The 19789-nt window shown below is 36.1% G+C and overlaps 1 protein-coding gene across 10 annotated transcripts in view; it reads right to left on the reverse strand.

Annotated features, from left to right (window-relative positions):
- CEP128 (centrosomal protein 128) overlaps positions 1-19789 on the reverse strand; it is a 165855-nt gene that overhangs the window by 77761 nt on the left and 68305 nt on the right. For all 10 annotated transcript variants that reach the window (XM_059850094.1, XM_059850089.1, XM_059850090.1 and 7 more), the window contains 3 exons: positions 17321-17344; positions 5397-5474; positions 3415-3528 (listed from right to left, as the gene is read on the reverse strand). In XM_059850094.1, coding sequence (XP_059706077.1) covers positions 3415-3528; positions 5397-5474; positions 17321-17344 — 216 coding nt within the window. The remainder of the gene's footprint in view (positions 1-3414; positions 3529-5396; positions 5475-17320; positions 17345-19789) is intronic.

A 19789-nucleotide genomic window follows, 5' to 3' on the forward strand; every position in this document is an offset into this window, starting at 1 on the left:
ACTGCTTTGCCTTGAGAAAAGCACTGGCAGCACTGCAAGTCTTTGCCACAACAGCACATTGTAAAAATGCTCTTTCCTATTCACATCACATCCACAATTCAGCACATACCATATCAGCAGGGCAGACATCAGTGAATAATGACTTCCTCATCAATGAATGGTTCATACTAATTCAATGAAGTTCCACAAGTAGTAATAAATACAAATCTATTTTCTCTGCCACTGAGGAAACTTAAAAGTTCATTGATTTCTCATATCAAAACACCTAAAGGTACCTTTGAATTTTTTTGTTAAACCATTAAATAAACCATAGTACAATGTTACTATTTATGGCTAAACCCATACAGCATAGCTTCTTGGTGAGGTAAGTCATTTGGTCTATAAGCTAAAAAGAGAAGATAAATTTAAAAAGGTAATTTAAACAAAAATGCCTGAAAAATCTCTATTAGCTCTGCAGCAAGTAGTCCCCAGTTACAATACCATCCAAAATAAAGATTAAAAGCTTGGCTTGGTATCCAAATTACTCAGTTTCTTGAAATGAGAAGTAATAATTCATCGATTCATAAAACACACAGTTTTACTGCTGAATTCTTATCATAAAAAGCCTCAGGGAATTTTGTTAAAACATCTTGCAATTTATCATTTATGCTGATACTTAATTTTATGTTGATACATAAGATTTGAAAACTAAACAAAAAAAATTTACATTAATTTAGAGATACAATAAGCTTTTGTTCCATCACTGAAGAAGGATTTACTCCTGTTAAGACTAATGGGAATTATACATATTAATCCCCTTATGTGCTGATGACAGACTTAATACCTAAAGTGTTCATAGCACAATAATAATTTTTAAAGAATAAAAAACGTTTTTGTCTTTCCATTCTGCTTCCAGAAATGCTTTAAAAGAAGAGCTTTTAAACAAGAAAGGTGCTTCTACCAGTACCTGCAACACAAAACGGCTTTCTTTTTACAGAAATATTAATGTATAGAATGTGCCTTTGTCATGTGCTTCATGGACAATTAAGTCTGTTGTGTTTGAGTAGATGGTCAATCATCTGTGGCAGGGAAAGTCTCCTAAAATATTTGTATCTCTACATCAAAATATTTATGTCTAGTTTTCCTCTGGCTTTCTGCTTTGATTTTGCTTCTGCTGCAATTTTCTTTCAATATGTTATATTTACGAGATTTTCACCCAATTTCATCTTTATCTAGCAGTCTATCTATTATTTGGCCAGTTCTTAGTTGAAAAATCAAGATTGTTGTACCTGATGATATTCTGCCAGCCTATGGCCTACTTTTATTGCTGGAAATCTTCCATTTTAAAATATACAAATAGAAATTATGATTTTTCTGGGCTTCTAAGCAACAGGTATTTTAAAGCCATCTGACAAGACTACAGAAGAGTAGGAAGATGGAGTGGGGAAAAAAGAAATCATAAGAAAGAAAGAAAAAGACCTGCTTTTAGAGGAGCATTCAACTTTAGTTTAATTTTTCCTCCTTAAAATGAAAAAAGATGGACACAAGATAAGATAATGCCTGTCTGAGATCAATGTTGGCAAGCAAGTGTATTATAAGAAAGGCTAGAAAAAAAAACATAACAGAGGAAAAAGATTAATTTCAGAAGTAATTTCACCTAAAATGATCAATGTAAAAATTTTATAAGAAACATGAATTTTCTTATCACCTATCAACTATTTGTCTACTTTGTATAGCAGGGGCACTGTGTATACAGCACAAACCAGAAATATCAGAAAGAATCAACTTTGGTGTCCTCAAATCTACACTCTTCCAGCAATCAATTTTAGAGACTCCCAACTGACAAAGAGTAAAATAAATAAATAAATAAATAAATAAATAAATAAATAAATAAATAAAAGCCATTTGAGTTGGTTTCAAAGGAGTGCAAGAAAGGCAAGCATTAAAAAGGTTTTTTTTTAGTCTAAGCTAGCCTGATCACTGAAATCAGATTAGCACCCGTCTGTTACTTGGTTTTGAACATTCTGTTCTATTTGCAACAGCCGTGACAGCAAAGAGTACTGAATGTCATGCAAAAACCCAATTAGGCCTGACTAAATGGAAACCATTAAATGCTCTCGGTTGTCTAAAGAAAGAGAATTGTTGTGGAATCAGCTTTGTACTGGATTCTGATTCAAATCACACAAGCTCAATAAGTTCAGTCAGCTTAGTGCAATGTTATGTTCTACTGTCAGCTGATTGCATTCCACTTAGCTTTTCAATGTTTTCCAAATTTCAATAGCTACTGATTTAGTAACGCTTGTGTGGAGGGAAGAGAAATTCAAGATTTTGAAGATTACCACCAGCAACACACTGATTGTGCCTGTTTCCTCCTTTCAATTCTTTCTTACAGAAGAGCAAGATAGCTTTTTCAAGTAACTTAGTATATTCTCACAACAGCAACTTACTAAGCTAAAATATTCTGTATTTATTTTACCTTTTCCAGTTTTAAAAAGGCATGCTCTAATGTCCTCATTTTACAGAAGGAAGACAGTTACATATAAGTTAGGGAACACAAAGATCATTTTCATAAGAGTGTGTGATCCTCAATTTAAGCTCAATTGCTTAGAGACAAAGGTATGCTGCATTGCCAAAGAAACTGATTTGATTGAGACATGTAGCAGAAATACCAGTATAATTCTTCAGGTCTGATGACTTATTTCAAACACCTGCATAAGAAATAGTAGTTCTGCTGAAGTAAGCTGCTATCACAATGACAGTGATATGACAATGAACAAGCTAGTAAGGGAAAGAAAGCATGTTAATAATTGGAAAATTGAACTCATTACAGGGAAAGTTTCTAAAGAAGAGCACTGTATTTGTATTGTAGGGAGTTAGTTATTCATGCTTAGCACTGCTGTAAGTCCAGTGAGTGACCTTTAGCAAACCACTTCCCTTCTGTTTGCCTGGATTTCATTTATGTATGAAAGAGACATCATACAGAATTGTTTCCAAAAAATGCAAATATTAACTACTGAAGAATTACTACATGTAATTTATAAATTAGTCAACCTTTCCATAGGGGAAACAGGTGTCTATCTATATCTTTTACTTGAAAGGACAAGAGAAAATTGAACAATTAAAAAATTGCTGTAGACAGCAATTTGACAAAGCAGGTAAACACTTCAGAGTAGTAAGATACAGTAAGATACCTTTCTGTAAAAGCTGAAAGATATTTGGAAAGTATCCATGACATGAATACAATGAAAGCAACCTTGAATTCATCAAATTTCCTGCCATATCAATATACCTGCCATGCCATCAGCCATGCCAGCTATATGAAGCAGAAACATTCATGCATGATTTCAGTCTGTGTTTGTACTAGGAGTTAATAAGGTAAGGTTATGTTGCTGATTGAAAGTAATTGGCACACAGAAGTGGAGTACACACACATACCTTGACTTGCCCAACTCTTTGCTTTGAATCTTCCAGCTGCTGCTGCAAAGAAGTTACTAAGTCTTTATACCTCATATACCTCTCCTCAATCATCTCTCTTCGGCAGTGGGACTCCTAGAAATACATTTAAAGATTTATATTATTTCATAATATAAAAAGTAGCTAGAAATTCTGACTATTGTAAACAAAGGTATCAGCAAGGATTTTCACCACAGCAAGAACGAATTAAGAACTAACTTTCAGAGGCTGAACTACAGGCACCATACAAAAGCATAATGTTCTGTACAGAAAAATATTGTTAAAATACATGCAGATCAAAATGAAAATGGCCTTATCCTTAACTGCTGAATGATTTCTTGTAACACTTTCCAAACTTCAGCAATATCATACCCTTCTAAGAAAAATTCTGTAATGGTGGAAAATTAATTTCAACACTATGGAAACAAGCACTTGAAGAAAAGATGGTTCTAACGATATGGACAAAACAGTATTTTCAACAAGAAAACATAATGCTTCTCACTGAACTAGCTAATGATTCACTTGAATTAACCAACCTCCTAGACAACCTGAGAGGTTTATCAAAATTTACTTCCTCTTGCTTTCTCCCTTCCTATGAAAACATTGAAGGAAGAACTTGCTAGCCACTGTACAAAAAAATCCAATATGGTATTTGGAAATAGAAACAGTAATGAAGCTCCAAACTGACACTGTTCTCAAAGCTAGGGCATAAAGCTTAGCCCTCTTGAATAATAAATTATTTCTTAAACAAAACACTGTGTTGATAGAGGCTCATCTTCAGAAAACCATATTAAAAAAATTAAGCATGATGGAGAAAGACAAAACCTGACTGAAACCAAAGATTTTGCATTCCAATCTCACAAATATTGGCTAAGTTATAACTAGAGCAAACCAGAAAATTACAGTGTAATTTCATAGCCGTGTTAAGTGAGAGAGGGCAAGTGTGAAGGAGATTGCAGATGCCTGCTGAGAACAAAATTTTTCTTTTAGTAGAAACAGAAGGTAAACATAAACCTCGGTCAGAGCAAAAAAAGCTCTTCTGGGGATACTTGGAATGTGAAATTAAAACTATACATCTCAACAATATTGTTCATAAAAAACCCAAACATTTTAACCAGTACTTGCATCACCAAATCTGTTGCTGATGACAGCAATAAAATGGTGCAGAATTATTAACTGATGACCTCATGCAGGAACACAAAATAAAAAATGCTCCGAACAAGTATGTTTTGAAATTTTTATGACAACCACAGATGAGAAATTTTACATATCAAATAAAATGCAAATCATTATGTATTTGTTGATATGTGGTTTAATATTGATTTAAAATTTATATTGTGAAGGAAGTTACAAATTATTTTCTATTAAACTGCCCATTTCATAAATGGAAAGTAACAATGGTACAGGGGTTTAGCCACTTAGCCACTGAAAATCTAATCTGAGTCTTATCACTCTTGACAGTACATCACCACTACTGTTAATATGTCCTACTGTGTCCAAACACATCTTGATTGGACAGTGGTACTCCAAAAATAAGAAACAAGTATTGTCATTATGTCAAAACAAAAAGTTGTAAAGAACATCTATCTTCACTCATTAAGTTAAAAAACTGAAAGAACTGGCATAATTCATTTAATTATAAAATTTTCAATTTTAACATGTAATATCAGAATTTACCACTCCATAAAAATATTCTGAAACAGTAATTAACACATGACCTGTTATGCCCAGTTATCAATGTTTGCCTGCATTATGGAGCAGTATTAATTATCAGAACTAAATTTATAACTTCAAAAAGATCCATAAAAACACGAAAATAAATTTCAGTATGTTTCTGTCTATATAATACATACATATGCAACTGCAAACATCTTATTAAGCAACTTATCTGTACATTCATAGAGATTATTAATAAACCAAAGTATTTCAGAAGTACTGAGAGAGTCAAATGAAATCTTTCTCACTCCAGTATCTCTGCAATCTTCTAACAGGCTCAGTTTCTCAGGCACAGACTCCAGGTGGTTTAAAGCCACTCGGGTACTCTAAAGAACAGAACACAAGTTAAAACATTAAAAATGAAACCATTCTTTCAGCCCTCTCACATATTACAAACCCCAGTCTTCTTAGTATACTAGTTCAAGCTTCCTCAGTTAGGGTGTTGACTTGCCCTAAAGCTCAATCAAAAGTAGCTGTGGGACTCACTGAAGCAGCCATGTCAGAGGCTCCAGCCAGCCAGCCAGACCTACTGATAGGAGATGGAGCTCTCCAGGTCAGAGGCTGCCATAAGTGACTCTTCATGAGGCTGGGGCTGACCATTCTCTTGCAGAAGGTGAGCTGTGCTTGAGGAGCTGGTCACCAGCTACAGGAGGAAGACAACAGGCTACAAAGTGTTTGAGCGAACAAGCAAAAGAGAGACTGATTATTTTCAGAGTCTCAAGACTCTGAGGAGTCAGGAACCTCCATTATAATGAAGAAGTAGATGGACTCAGAATGGTGCAGGGGAATTAGTCAAAGGACTGCTAGCCTAGGGTCTGTTAAAAGATGAAGACTGGAAGCAGGTCCCAGCATGTACAAGGAGGAAGGTTCCTCCACCTTCTCAGAATTCAACAGGCAGGACTGGCACCCTCTACAACACATGTGAGGCTCTGGAACCAGAAGTCTAGACTACTGATGAGGTGGGTGAAGGCCCTTCTGGGATAGTGTGGCCTCATAAAACAACACCACCTGTATTCTGCACCAAGACCTCTGTTAAGAGAAAAATGAAGGGTAGTTGTAAAAGGAAACACCCTTCTAAAGCGAATGGAGGGCCTCCTTACGCAGACTGGACCCAGGTCACAGGGAAGTCTGCTGTCTCCAGGGACTAGAATAAGAGACATTACTGATATGGGAAGAATACAGAGTCATTGTACAGCTTGTCACTGTAGGGAGAAAATTCATGAGGCCAAAGCCCTACTGGAGTTGAAGCTGGCCAGAAATGTGGAGGACAATAAAAAGAGTTTTTAAAAATATATTCATGGCAACAGGCAGTGCAAGAAAACCCTCATCCCTTTACAGGATGAGGATGGTCAAACATAGACAGAGACAAGGCAATGGCATTTAATGTATTCTTTGCCTCTGTCTTCAACATGGATTGACCAAGGGGATCACAGTGCCCTGAGCAAATGGACCATAACTGTGAGAATGATCAACCCCCAGCCGTCCCTGAACTTGTATGGGATTTGCTGCTTCAGTTGGATCCCTACAGGTCTATAGGGAGTGAAGGCATTCATTCAAGACTTCTCAAAGAGCCAGGTGATGTCATCACAAAACCTCTCTTCATATTTTTTGAGTGGTCCTGGGGATCTGGAGCAGTTCCAGATTACTGGAAGCCAGCGAACCTTGTCACAATTTAAAAGAAGGGCAAGAAAGAGGACCCCAGCAATTACAGGACTGTCAGTTTCACTTTAGTGCCTGGCAAAGCTATGGAAAAGATTATGCTAGGAGGTATTGAAAAACACCTGAAAGACAACACTGCCATTGCTCACAGCCATCTTGATTTCATGACAGGAAAGTCCTCTTATTATCAAATCTGATTTCCTTTTATGACCCCCTTGAGTCCTGTGTGAAGTTTTGGTCACCACACCATAAGAAATGTATTGAATTGCTAAAGAGCATCCTGAGGAGGGCAATGAAGATGGTGAAGGACCTTGAGGGGAAGCTGTGTGAGGAGTGACTGAGGTCACCTGCTCTGCTCAGCCTGGAGGAGATGGAGGGGAGACCACACTGCAGTTACAACTTCCTCATGAGAGGAAGAGTAGGTGCAGGCACTGATCTCTTCTCTCTGGTGGAGACAGTAACAGGACCTGAAGAAATGGCCTGAAGTTGTGTCAGGGAAGGTTCAAGTTGGATATAAGAAGAAGATTCTTCACCCAGAGGGTGGCTGGGCACTGTATCAGGCTCCCCAGGGAAAGTGATCACAGCACCAAGCCTGCCAGAATTCAAGAAGAGTTAGGACAATGCTCTTGGGCATATGGGGTGACTCTTGGGAATAGTGCTGTGCAGAGACAGGAGAGGAGTAAGACTCAATGATCCTTGTAGGTCCCTTCAAACTCAGTATAATTCTGTGAGTAGAGGTTTTTTTTAATGAAAGTGTATACAGTGAGCACTTAGCTAAATATAGAGCAATCAAATCTCCTATTTTCAGATTAGGCATATGGTATGTACTACTGAAAAATTAATTACCACTCTAGGAAGAGTTAGGGTTGGTGTCAACAACAAGATTTCACATTCACACTCATCACACAAAAAATGTAGTCTATTGCAAACTGCAAAGAACTGAAGAAAATAAATATAATGGTTTTGGTTTTTTGTCCAGATGAAGCTGGTTGATCATGCACAAAGAACAGTCATGTCCCACAGGTCAAATGCCTCTGCAGCTTCTGCAGCTTCTCAAAGGCTGCCCTTCTTGCCAAAGAGCAAGTAAAACCAGAACTGCTTGTACTTTCTGAACAACAGTTAGTATTTACTCCACAATTCTCAAAATCCCACTTCTTTGGATAAGGTTCTGCTAGTCTGGTATTGAATCTTCCTGTAATGGGCTTAATTAACCATATTAATGCCTTGGTACTTTAAAGCAAAATCTTAAATAAAATCCATCAATGCTGAAATCCAATATTATGTTGTAAAGCCTGTGCAAACCAAGTTAACTTGCTCTTAACTACAAAAGCTCTGTTACTAGTTCTGGAAAATCTCAATCTGACCACCATGAAAAACATTCCATTTAGATCCCAGAGACTAAAAGTTTCAGTCGCAACAGAAGAAGAAAAATTAATGGGAGCTTCTTTGCACAAGTGGCATCAACTTTAAAAAGATGGAGACCAGGAGTGAGGAGTGGACAATCAGAAATGAACAAAGTAACCTAAATGAAGACATACCATCTGTTTAAAAGCAGGGATGTCTGCCTTGTTGTTAGCTCCAAACATTCTGGTTTTAAGGTTTTAAGAAATATTCATAACAAACAAAGGTCAAATTTTATAAACAATGGGATTCATTTGTGGATTGAACTTGTAGTCAATATTCAGTACCAATAAACTAAATTAGATAGGGGATATGAGATTTGTTCTTCTTTTTCTGCAATTATATGTATGGAAAGATATTATGTATAGATAGCTATCTATCTATTTACCCACCTTGTTTTAATACAGATGACCTCTTATCTGTTCTCATAAAAAAAAGAACTCAGGCCCTAGGTGTAAGCCTATGCCTTAAGCCATTCATTTCTCAATTCCTTCTCTAATTTCAATGCCAAGACCTCATGTCAACACTGTCTATAAATGGATTTAAGGAAGATGTTAATCACCTGTTCTTCCAAAGTCTCTCCTAAATATATCCCCTCTATTTCCTGCACTTTTTGTAGTGGAAAAAAAAATTTTATGTTTCTCTGCTAATCTGTACTAGTTATGTTATTAAATATAATCCTGAAAGCAGAAGACCAGCCTTTGGGTTAGATGCATATTCAGTCTTTGGTTTTTTGGTTTTGTTGAGAATCATGTGGATAAAGACTGGTACAGGCTACTTGGATTTCTGAAAGGTGTTTTGGACTCCTAAAGTTTAAATCTAACTTCATGTTCAAAATAATGGGCTCTAAGGTAACCATTGCTGCTCAGGAAGCAGATCTTGGGGTTGTGATGCATATTACCAAGAATCTGCTAATGCAGTGCTCAGTATCAATCAGAAAACCAAAATCAACATTCAATATAATCAGGAAAGGATAAAAAAACCCAGAGAGCATAACTGTCCCAAATCATTAATCCAATTGCATCTTGACTGCTGAGTGCAGATGTGATTTTCATTTCAAAAGGGAAATAAGGAAAGGTCAGAGAAACTGAACAAGAATTTTCAAAGCCATGGTGTGCTGTTTCCAAGTGAGAAATGATAAACACAATACTCTAGAGAATAGGACTCTTCAGCTAGTTAGAGAGATGCCTGAGAAGACTAATTACCAATTTGTGTAAAATCAGAAGTCACATGAAGTTAGAAAATTTTATATGGCTTCAAGCAGAAAATTGGGCAAGTTCATGAATGAGGAAGACCATAGAATGGTTCCAAATTCACAGAAACTACATCTAAGTCTGGAAGCCTTTGAGCTTTGAACAGCTGAAATCAGAATGAATGAATGGGAAACAAAATACATGTCAGTCCTGTTCATACAGTCTTACCTAAGCATTTTACTTTGGCCATTGTTGCAGTGTCAATAGCTGGGCTAGATTGACCTTAGGTCTTGACCAGAAGGGTTCTTTTTATATTGTAAAATTCTCACAGTCCTCTGAGAAGTCTGAGGGACTTGAATAGAATAACTCACACACTAACACTTTCAAAAAATGTGTGTCTTTTCCATAAAACAAATGAAAAGAATGGTAGTGATGTGCAAACAGAAACAGAAAAAAAGAAAATTTTCTTGTTAAGAGAGGTTCAGTAAGGAAGGTGGCAATGAAGAAATACATTGAAGAATGTGAGAGAAAGATGATGAAAGAGCTATTAGCTGGTCCATAGAAGTGGTCTGGTAATTAATGAAAATCACAGCAACCTCCTCAAGATGGTTCAAATGCCATACTTGTATCATTAATGACTACACTCTACTCTATTAAAAAGATAGATTTAGCCACACAGATAAAATGTGGAAAAGGATGTTAGAAGCACCTGATATAGAGGCCAATTAAGTACTGTTAAATTTTTTCCCAGAAATCGGAAAGCCATATGCCATCATGCATAAAAATAATCCTAAAGACAGCAATCACATCTGTCTGCTTATGTATAACAAGCAACAGCAGGTACTGACCCAGAGCACTGATGGTACTGATAAGAGGAAAAAACACCCATTGTACTGTCTGAGGCAGTATTAATGGAATTTTACTTAACAGCAGTGCTCTTCAATAGACAGAGTGCCACTAATCTTTCTGTTTTTAAAAGAAAGACTATTTACTTTTAAAAGGGGTGTTCTATTTTTCACAGAGAATGACAAAACAAATTACTTATTTTCCATGACTTCATACAAACATTTTGATGTTTAAACTGCATGTGAACAGTTAATCCTCCTATACTGATGTGTTCTTGGTAATAGACGGTTTCACACTGTCTCAAGGGACAGATCTAAATCAAAATCAGACACATTTTATTTTTAGTCTCAAAGCTGCAATGCTAAATGCAAATAAATCAAAGCAGGTTTGTATATAGTACTCCTGAGGTTTGCCTTTATAGTCAATATATTGAAAAGACATAAACATAAACCAGAAACCAAACTTCATTGACTTTCAAGTATAGTGCTCCTTTCTTTTCTGAGGTAGGTAAAAACAAATGGCTATCTGTATTGCACAGATATTTTTTTTTTAATAAGAGTTGATTTAAGTACCAGTTAGCTAATCCTCAAAGAATAGCCATAAAAAGATTAAATGCAATGTCATTTTAACTGGCTGCAATGGATGCCAGCAGGCAGTTACAATTCAAACGGAAAATACAGCATTAGAGGTGACATAAAATGACTTATTTTTAAATGACCTTAGTGTACTGAATACCTAAATAGCAAGAACAGGATGCACACAGCATGATTAAAAGTATCTTTTGATTTCCCTGTTAAGATCTGTGAAACTATGAACTATCAGCTTCAATCTCTAGCTCTACACTGATAAATACTTTTCTTTTAAACAGGTGGCTCTGCTTGAGAGGTCTGAGGTGCTCTGCTGACTTTTATACACCAGGCAAACTCCACAATAGCTGGGACATTCTGTGAATAGTACATCATATGTAGAGAGGGAACTTCCAGAGAAAACAAAAAAATGTAGTTTATGTCTTTACATTCCACATATATCATGACTCCAATTATACCACTGTTTTGATGATTTCAGCACATCAAGAAGTGAAATTACCTATACAAAGGTAGGCAACACATGTAACTTTATCAAATTACAATTTGAATGCTCAATTGGCTTTTTTTTTTTCCTGTATTACATTGTTTCATGAGAGCTTTAACAAGTAAGATTTTTTTAAGCAAAAACTACACTAACGGAAAACAAATGACCTTTGCTAACAAAAGCATTGCCAATGTCAAACTACTTGAACATTCAATTTGGATTGCCGATGTTTTTGCATGGGGTGGACCACATTTTAATTAAAGGAACTTCATGAATGCTTCCTTTCCTGTTTGCAATGACATGGACTGTCTTTTCTCTCATCATGAGCACATGAGCTAACTAGGGGAATGTTTACATGGGAAAATATTAGGAAACTATTTTATGAATTTGCAGTTGTTTGATGCATACTAGCAGCTGGAAACATAGAGGAAACTGTTGTCTTTTGGCAAGCTAGCTTTCTGTGAATCATCAGTCAGTGCTCCAAGTACTCTGGGGGTCCACAGGAGTAGTTTTTGAGAATCCATTCTTTATCATTTGCTAAGATTTTGATCAGAGACATCCAGATATAATTCCTAGGAACTAAAAGAAATATAACACAAGAAGTAGAGAGTGTAAAGTATTGCAATGTTAGTGGGAACACATTCTCAGAAGGTGTAAAAACTTCCTTGTTTCTCATCTTTAACATTATGAAGCATTGCGGGCTAAAAATCTTTACATGTAATTTATGTTAAAGTTTTGTATGCTAACAGTATTTCATCAAGCCTTCCAGAAAGCATTGCAAAAAATTCAATTAACACAGCCTTCATGGGAAAGAAGAAATATCATTCAGTTTTTCAGGTGAGAAAAATTAAAATAGAAAGAGAAGTGATTTAAAGAAGGACTCACAGCAAATCAGTGTCAGAGTGGGAAAAGAATTAGGAGTTTTCCTTATGGATTTCCCTATTTTAATAAAAAGCTTCACAATAGTGAAAGAAAAAAAAACCTGTGGTGGCATCAATAAGGTGCAACTGATGCCTGTGCTCCTATGGTTATAACTAGATCAAATAGAAAGCATTTAAAACTAAAGTGAAGGGCCTAGCAGCACATTAGAAACATCTAGTCAATAGTCTGCTATCAAACAAAATTTAACTTATTTTGTGATATACAAACCACACCAAGAAAAATACAGCACAAATCTATGTCTTATCAAGTTACATTCTGTGGAAGAACTCAGATACATATTCCACAGATGAAAGGCTAACAATTCATATAAGAAGCAGTTGAGGGAGCTGGGTTGTTTATCATGGAGAAAAGGAGACTCGGGGGACATTATTTACTCTTTGCAACTGACTGAAAGGAGGCTGTAGCCAGGTGGGGGTTGGTCACTTTCCCCAGGCAAGTGACAGGACAAGAAGAAATGGTCTCCAGCTGCTCAAGCTGCTGTTCAAGTTGGATATTAAGAAGAATTTCTTCAATAAAAGGACATTAGAACGGGCTGCCAAGGGAGGGGGTGGAGCCACCATCCCTGGAAGTGTTTAAGAAAGGACTGGATGTGGCACTTGGTGCTATAATATGGTGGACAAGGTGGTGTTTAGTCAAAAGTTGGACATGAGGGTTTTGGAGGTCTTTTCCAACCTCAGTGATTCTATGATTCTCTGATTTCTCATGAGGATCTTGTGGAAGAACTCATAGGTTCTCTTTTTAAAATTACATTTACATGCATATATAGCTACGTTAAAAAAAAATTGAGAACACTGTATACTACTACTCCTAGTTCAACTGTAAAAAATAATTTTAGATAACTTAAGTCTTTTGCAATAAGCATTTTTCTTGAGATTTTTACTTTCTCTAATTAAAAACCGAAGGACTTCGGTTTATTAAACTTTGGCAAAAATGTTCAATATTTGCAACATGTGGAACATATTTTCCTAATTTTGAAAGGAACTTAGAGCATGTAGGGGTTCCACCAGGAGCATTGCCAGCAAGTCAAGTGAGGTGATCCCTCTCTTCTAGTCAGCCAACATTTGGAGTGCTGAGTCCAGTTCAGGGTTCTTCTGTACAAAAGAGACATACAAGAGCCAGTCCAGCAAAGGACAACAAATTTTTAAGGGATTGGAGCATCTCTCCTGTGAGGAAAAGCTGAGAAAGCTGGGATTGTTTAGTGTGGAGAAAAAAAGGCTCTGGGAGGTCTCATCAATGTGCACAAGGATATGAAGGAAAGGGGTAAAGAAAAGGGAGCCAGGCTCTTTTCAGTGCTGCCCAGAGACAAGCAGTAGGCACAAACTGAAACACAGGAGGTTCTGTCTGAAGACAGGAAATGCTTTTCACTCTGAGGGCTAGAAAACTAAAGGTGATTGCATTAGAAAAAACCTGAAAGAGCAAGTGAAACACCAAATAGTAGGGGGCAGAGGATGGACAAGTAGGTGGGTATTAAACAAGAGCAATAAATACGGAGGGTGAGAAGATAACATCAAGGAAGAAGGGAAGAGAAAACTGATCATTAGGAGGAAAGAAACAGTGGGCTGCCAGCCCACAGGACACAGAAGTTACTTGGTGGCAATGAGCAGAGGAAAGGTTCTGGGAAGCCCAGCAAAGGGAAGTGACACACTGGCTCCCCGATGAAAGGAAAGGAAAGGGCGAGGCAGGCAGGACAGAGGATCTCAAACTGCTCCTGGTCATTTTTTTAAGATCAAAGAATGGCTGTGTTCTGGGAGGACCAGAAAGCCTTTGATGTAATGGTAGTTTTGGCAAGACACTACAGAATCAAAGCAAGAGGAAAAGAAAGTATTAACCCTTCCATTCAGTGTTTCCTTAACATTCATACAAACAAAGTATGAAAACTATGAAATAGTCTCAAGAGCTAAAAGCAAGACTTACTTATTGATGGAAGGCACACAGAGAGAGACAGAAGGGGAGAACAAGCACAAAAATGCATGGTGTCAGGCAGTCGCATAATCTCTCTACAAAATGCATTTGGTATTGTTATCCTTCCAATTCTTTTAAATTGGATGATAAACCATAAAACTGATGCAAATTTGAGCCCGCTACTACAGGAGAATAATCTAATAGCTTTTACATTGCTGAGCGGATTCAAAGAGAAATCTGTTTTACTGGTATTCAAAACCTTACTTTCATGAACATAAAAATGCATTACAACAAAATGCATAAATGTTCACACTGAACCAAAAAATTCATATTAAATAACAATTTTGCTGAATACTTACAGCATTACTGACATTAACCTAGATTTATGGACATTGTAACAAAAAAGCTGAATTGTATCCAGGAAAGTCTGATCCAAGTATTCTAAGAAAGTGGTAACCTCACTCTGGGTTCTCTACTAAAAAAGCAACAAGCTGTTTTATTGATCATAGGATATAGCATGCATATGTTCACCGGAACAACTTCAGGATGTGGTTGATTTCAAAATAAATTTTGCAGTCTTCTATGTCAGACTAGTACTAGTAAGGCAGAGGAACATGACTTGCAGCTTATGCTCACGAAGAACAGTATATACTTTATAGAAACCCACTAAAATCCCAAATGTGTTTGGGACAGTAGCAGTGTGCACCTACAAAATGCATCCTGACATCTTTATGAGAAATAAATACGCTTTCCATTGTAGCCTCATCTGAGAATACAATGCAGATTGTTTTCCCCCAAAAAATCATACACCTTTCTCTATAAATAATAGAGAGCCAAATCACTAAAGTATACTCAAGAATAAAATAATTCATTTAATTGAAAGATGAATCAAATTCATTCTCTCAAAATGTCAAACTAAATAACTGATTACTAAAGTAATTAGGATATTTACTTGTTAATAGCTATTAAATAGCTATGAAATAATTAAATTCAGTTTAATTAACAGCATTAAACCAAATTAAAAAGCCAAACAAAACACAATCTCTAGATACTCAAAATCTCAGTTTTGCCTATACTTGTTACTCCTCCTGGCACTCTTCAAGAGTTGAAAGATTATTCCAGAAAACATCCATGTTCTTCAACTCCATTTATATCCACTAGTGAGTCTGTCTAACAAACCTTGTTCTTCCTTACCTTCCAGCTTCTGCTCCTGACCTGCACAACTTGCTGGAGCAAGAAGTGGTGTACCTATCTATCGACTCATACAGCAAAATTGATCTGATTGAAAAAAAGAGCCAAAATATCCAAAAGCTTCTTCTAAATGGGTATATTTGTTCTCAGGCTCCTTAAGGGAGTGATCAGATCATGTGTAATATCTTGAAGGAGATTCATAATAATGGCACTTTCCTCTGGAAACAGGAGCTGGCTAAGGAAATAGAAGACTCAAGAAGCTGCCAGGTACTGTAGACAGGAGGAGATGGAGCTTCCAGCTCAAACAGACTGCTGTGAGGAGAAGGAGCTGAAAGGGCTCAGAGAGAGGCAAGGGACCTCCTTGTTTGCTGCAACCCACAAAATCATTGGATTTTGGAGTTGGATTAAGCTGCACCTGGAAGGTTAATTCACCCAGAGCTGAGTGGAATCTGAAAGGTTCTTGTTACATTTCTTTCCCAATTTTTTTTTTTTTTTTTTAATTATCTAAGTTGGCAAGTTCATCTCATGGCCACTACAACAATTCTACTGGCAAGTGCAGGAGTTGGAAGTGCGTACATTGTAGAAAAAGGGAGAACAGTGGGATAGTATGATAAATAGGTCATCCTTTTCTTCTATTTGAACAATAACTTACAAATCTTCCTTTCTAAAGCTGGAGACACTGGAAGTATAGAAGGGAGAAAAGCTCCAGAAAAAATAGAAAGAAACATTTGTCACAAAAAAAGGACTGAATGTGCATGACATTGGGGTATTTGCAAGCAACTGTCCTCAGCCTGTGTCAAAACAGCTCTGGGAGCAAGAAGGACAAGAAATTTACAGGCAGCTTAACTCCTGGTTTGTGAGAAATGGATGTCAATGGATAAATGCCTGACTGGTTGCCATGTAAGCAAAGCATGAATAAGAGAAGGTCCTGAACAGAATTAATGTCCTGTCAACACCTGACACAGCACCATGTGAAGTGCCAGGACACTGAATGTCAGCGTTAGCTTCCTGTTTCCACAAGGCAGGTGTTGCAGCACAGCACTCTGATTTCCAAAGGGCCTTTCATGACTGAATGAAAGATTTTTTTAACAGATTGAATACATTTAAATATATGTTTGAAATCAGAAACTGTTTTCACAGATGCAGAGACTATCAGAAAGAATAAAGTAATAATTTGCACAAATAAATTTTAGAAGTTTATACTTGCAGCATTGATATTGTCTCAGAAGTGGTTTCTTTAGATGAAACTTTCTGGATTTCTCATGAAAAGAAACTATGGGCCTAATACATACAATTTGTGATATCTTATTTGACATTCCTACATGAAGGGAAAGAAGAATTGTTTCAAAATTATAGGGCAAACTGAAACTCATTCCAACTATTCCACCCGACAGACTTACTACCTTGGGACATCTGGAAAATGCATTCATGGCATGTACAGGCATAAAGTTTTGTTCTTCCAACTTAATGTCATATCAAATTATATTAATTAGTGGTTAAAAATACATTCCTTTACTCTTTTAGTTGCAGCATGGATATGGGCAGATGAACTGATTCTGTCCTGCACCCTTCTGACCAAACAAGTAAGCACACAGAGTAGTCACTGAAATAATTAGATCTATCACATTGACCTCAACCATTAGAAGTTAGAAAAATAACATCTTTTGTATGGATAAAATCTACAGCATTTCTCTTCCCAGGGATGGGATGAGGACTGAACTGTATAGAAAAGTGACAACACTGAAATACACTGTATTTCATATAATCAATACATGAATACTGTAGTAAAAATCTACATGGAGAGCTGCAGTGCAAAATTATCACATCTTCTCTTAAAAGTAAAATGACAGTTAAAAACCCAGAACTGCAACCTTTTTAAAAAAATATATAAATAATATTTTCATAATTTAGACAAATTATCATCAATGTAATTGGGATTGGTTTGGAAATTAATTTAAGAAACTTACCATTTCTAAGGCCATAATACGTTCCTAAAAGCAAAATACAAGATGCCATTAGAAAACAAAGAATATAAACACAGTGTAAGTCAAAAAATGATGAATAGGATTAATTTTGGGGTTTTGGTGGTCTCATACATACAGTTTTTTGTAAAAGACTCACTAAATAGGAACTTTTGTACTTCACTAGATGTCTTTACCATACCATCCCGCTTAGAAAATTGCCCCAAAAATAAGAAACCACCCAGAAACAAGGTGAGAAAGGATTTGACAAAAATTACTCCACAATATATTTTTTCAATTAGTGCATTAGGTTTTCAATATTGCTTATTTTACTCTTATATATCCCAAAAAATTATTTCTTTTTTTGATCATCTCTGACTGTAAATCTAGCATGATTTGAAATTCATATCATCTTATCACCAGGCTTAGTTTTCTTTTACGCATTTCCTTAGAAAACTAAAAAGTAAATTCTATATCATTATTCTTTCATCTAGAAATAGCTCTGAATAATGTTTTATTAATAACAGGATGACATTAGTCAAACAAATAAAACAAACCTGTGTCAGTTTTAATCCAGCACAAAGTACAGAGAACCCAGAATTAGCTAATTTACTGTATATATTTCAATGTTCTTTTCCGTTGTGAAGAATTTTTAAGAAAAATATGAAGTTAGTAAAATCAAGATAGTGTACTCTGGTACTATATCCTAAGTATGGTGTTTTAAGCTATTTGATGAAACATATATTCAAGTGTTTAGGTGAGTCCACATTTAGAGTACATGACCATTAAGATGTTACAGGAACTCTAATCTTAGTCAAATATTACTCAATTTTTTCTCAGGCAAGGTAGTATGCCACCTGCTAAAGTCTTTATTCTTCCTTAGAAGCAAGTCTGAGATACAGATTATTTCCATGCATCAGAACAAACTTATGACAAGAATTATTATATTGAAAACTCAGACATTTTTATTCTGTTTGCTCCTCCACAAAATTGCAGTGGCAAACACTCATATTTATTTAAAGATTCTGCAACAAAGTACATACTCATTACCATTAAAAAAATAGTATTTACATATCTCATAAATTTCTAGTGATAATGCACATCAATTCAAATAATTTTTTTTTTTAATTTAAAGAGGACTATTTTGAAAAAAAGGTATTGGAGTGAGGATGTTTCCAATGATAGGATAAAGAGTGTTTTCAAAATAACTCATGGGTTAAATAAAGTGCATGATATAGATGCCAAATTCTAAAAGTATAATAAACCTTACAATCTCGGCAGATAATTTTCTGGACTAGCATCTAATGTATTAGGAAATTTTCCGTGGATAATTTATACAGCACTTGACTGTGAAAGCATGGATTTCTGAAGGGAGAAAAAACTGCTATCAAGCATTTGAATATGAAAGAACAGGAGCCAGAGCACTACAATTCACACACTTAACCAGAACTGCTAGCTAGGGAAAGGAATAAAGCAGTTTAATCAAGAACATGACAGTCGGGCAGGCACATAGAGCTATGCAAGACACTACTATGATGCAACTTCCTGCAGTCTAAAATTACTCCCCATTCAATCAGAAGTAATATCATTAGAACAATTTGTCAACCATGAAACTTCACATGAAAGCAGATGCAGAATTGCTTCACATGAAAGGAGATCTTTTTACATTGATGTAATTAGATATGCACCTGTGTAAACTGCTTACGCAGACAAGCTCTCAGCCTTGTTGAACTCGAGCTGCCAGAAAGCCAGGCCAAGATTTTTGTTAGAACAGGAAACAGCTGGATTGGTGTGTTGTGCAACTTTTGGGTCTTGCAACTTGTCTCTTCTAACTGGATCAAACTGTTTGTACACTAACTTCTTTGATACCTCTAGCCCTCAAAATGCCTGCTATTTATTATATGAGAAGAGAAGGCTTATCTTCAAACAAACTCCTATGGTCAAAACTCAGGTCAATACATAATGTGATTTTCCTTATGAGCCTTATCTTCATCAATTTCCCTTACACATCAATTCCCCTTACACCCCCTTTCAGTACACTTACAGAACGCTGACTCATTGATACTCTTCATATTGCATGTAAACTTTTTTATGTTCAAATTGGGTATTGTTTGTAGCAATTTGTTGTTAAAATTTACTTTTTTTCTTTCTGTATCCCGAAGAATGCACACATTACCCTCCCTCACAGTCTCCTGACCCTCACAAGTCAGACATTCCAGCCTGTTTTTGCTTTCTTAGCCATTTCAAATTGAAAGAGTATTTTTTCTTTGACTGCAATGCTTAGCACAAACAGCTTTACTGCTAGATGACATACAATAAGGATTTATAATATTGTATCAGGTCCTAGAAAATACTGAGTGGTCCATTCTTCCTCAGAAAGGTGACTATGAACATTTAGTGCTTCAGAGGCTTTAAATACTTACTTGGAATACTTTATTTTCAGTTTCATTCAGTTTTACAATAGAAAGTAACACA

The sequence above is a fragment of the Haemorhous mexicanus genome, chromosome 6 (assembly GCF_027477595.1).
Source record: "Haemorhous mexicanus isolate bHaeMex1 chromosome 6, bHaeMex1.pri, whole genome shotgun sequence".
Lineage (NCBI taxonomy): Eukaryota > Metazoa > Chordata > Aves > Passeriformes > Fringillidae > Haemorhous > Haemorhous mexicanus.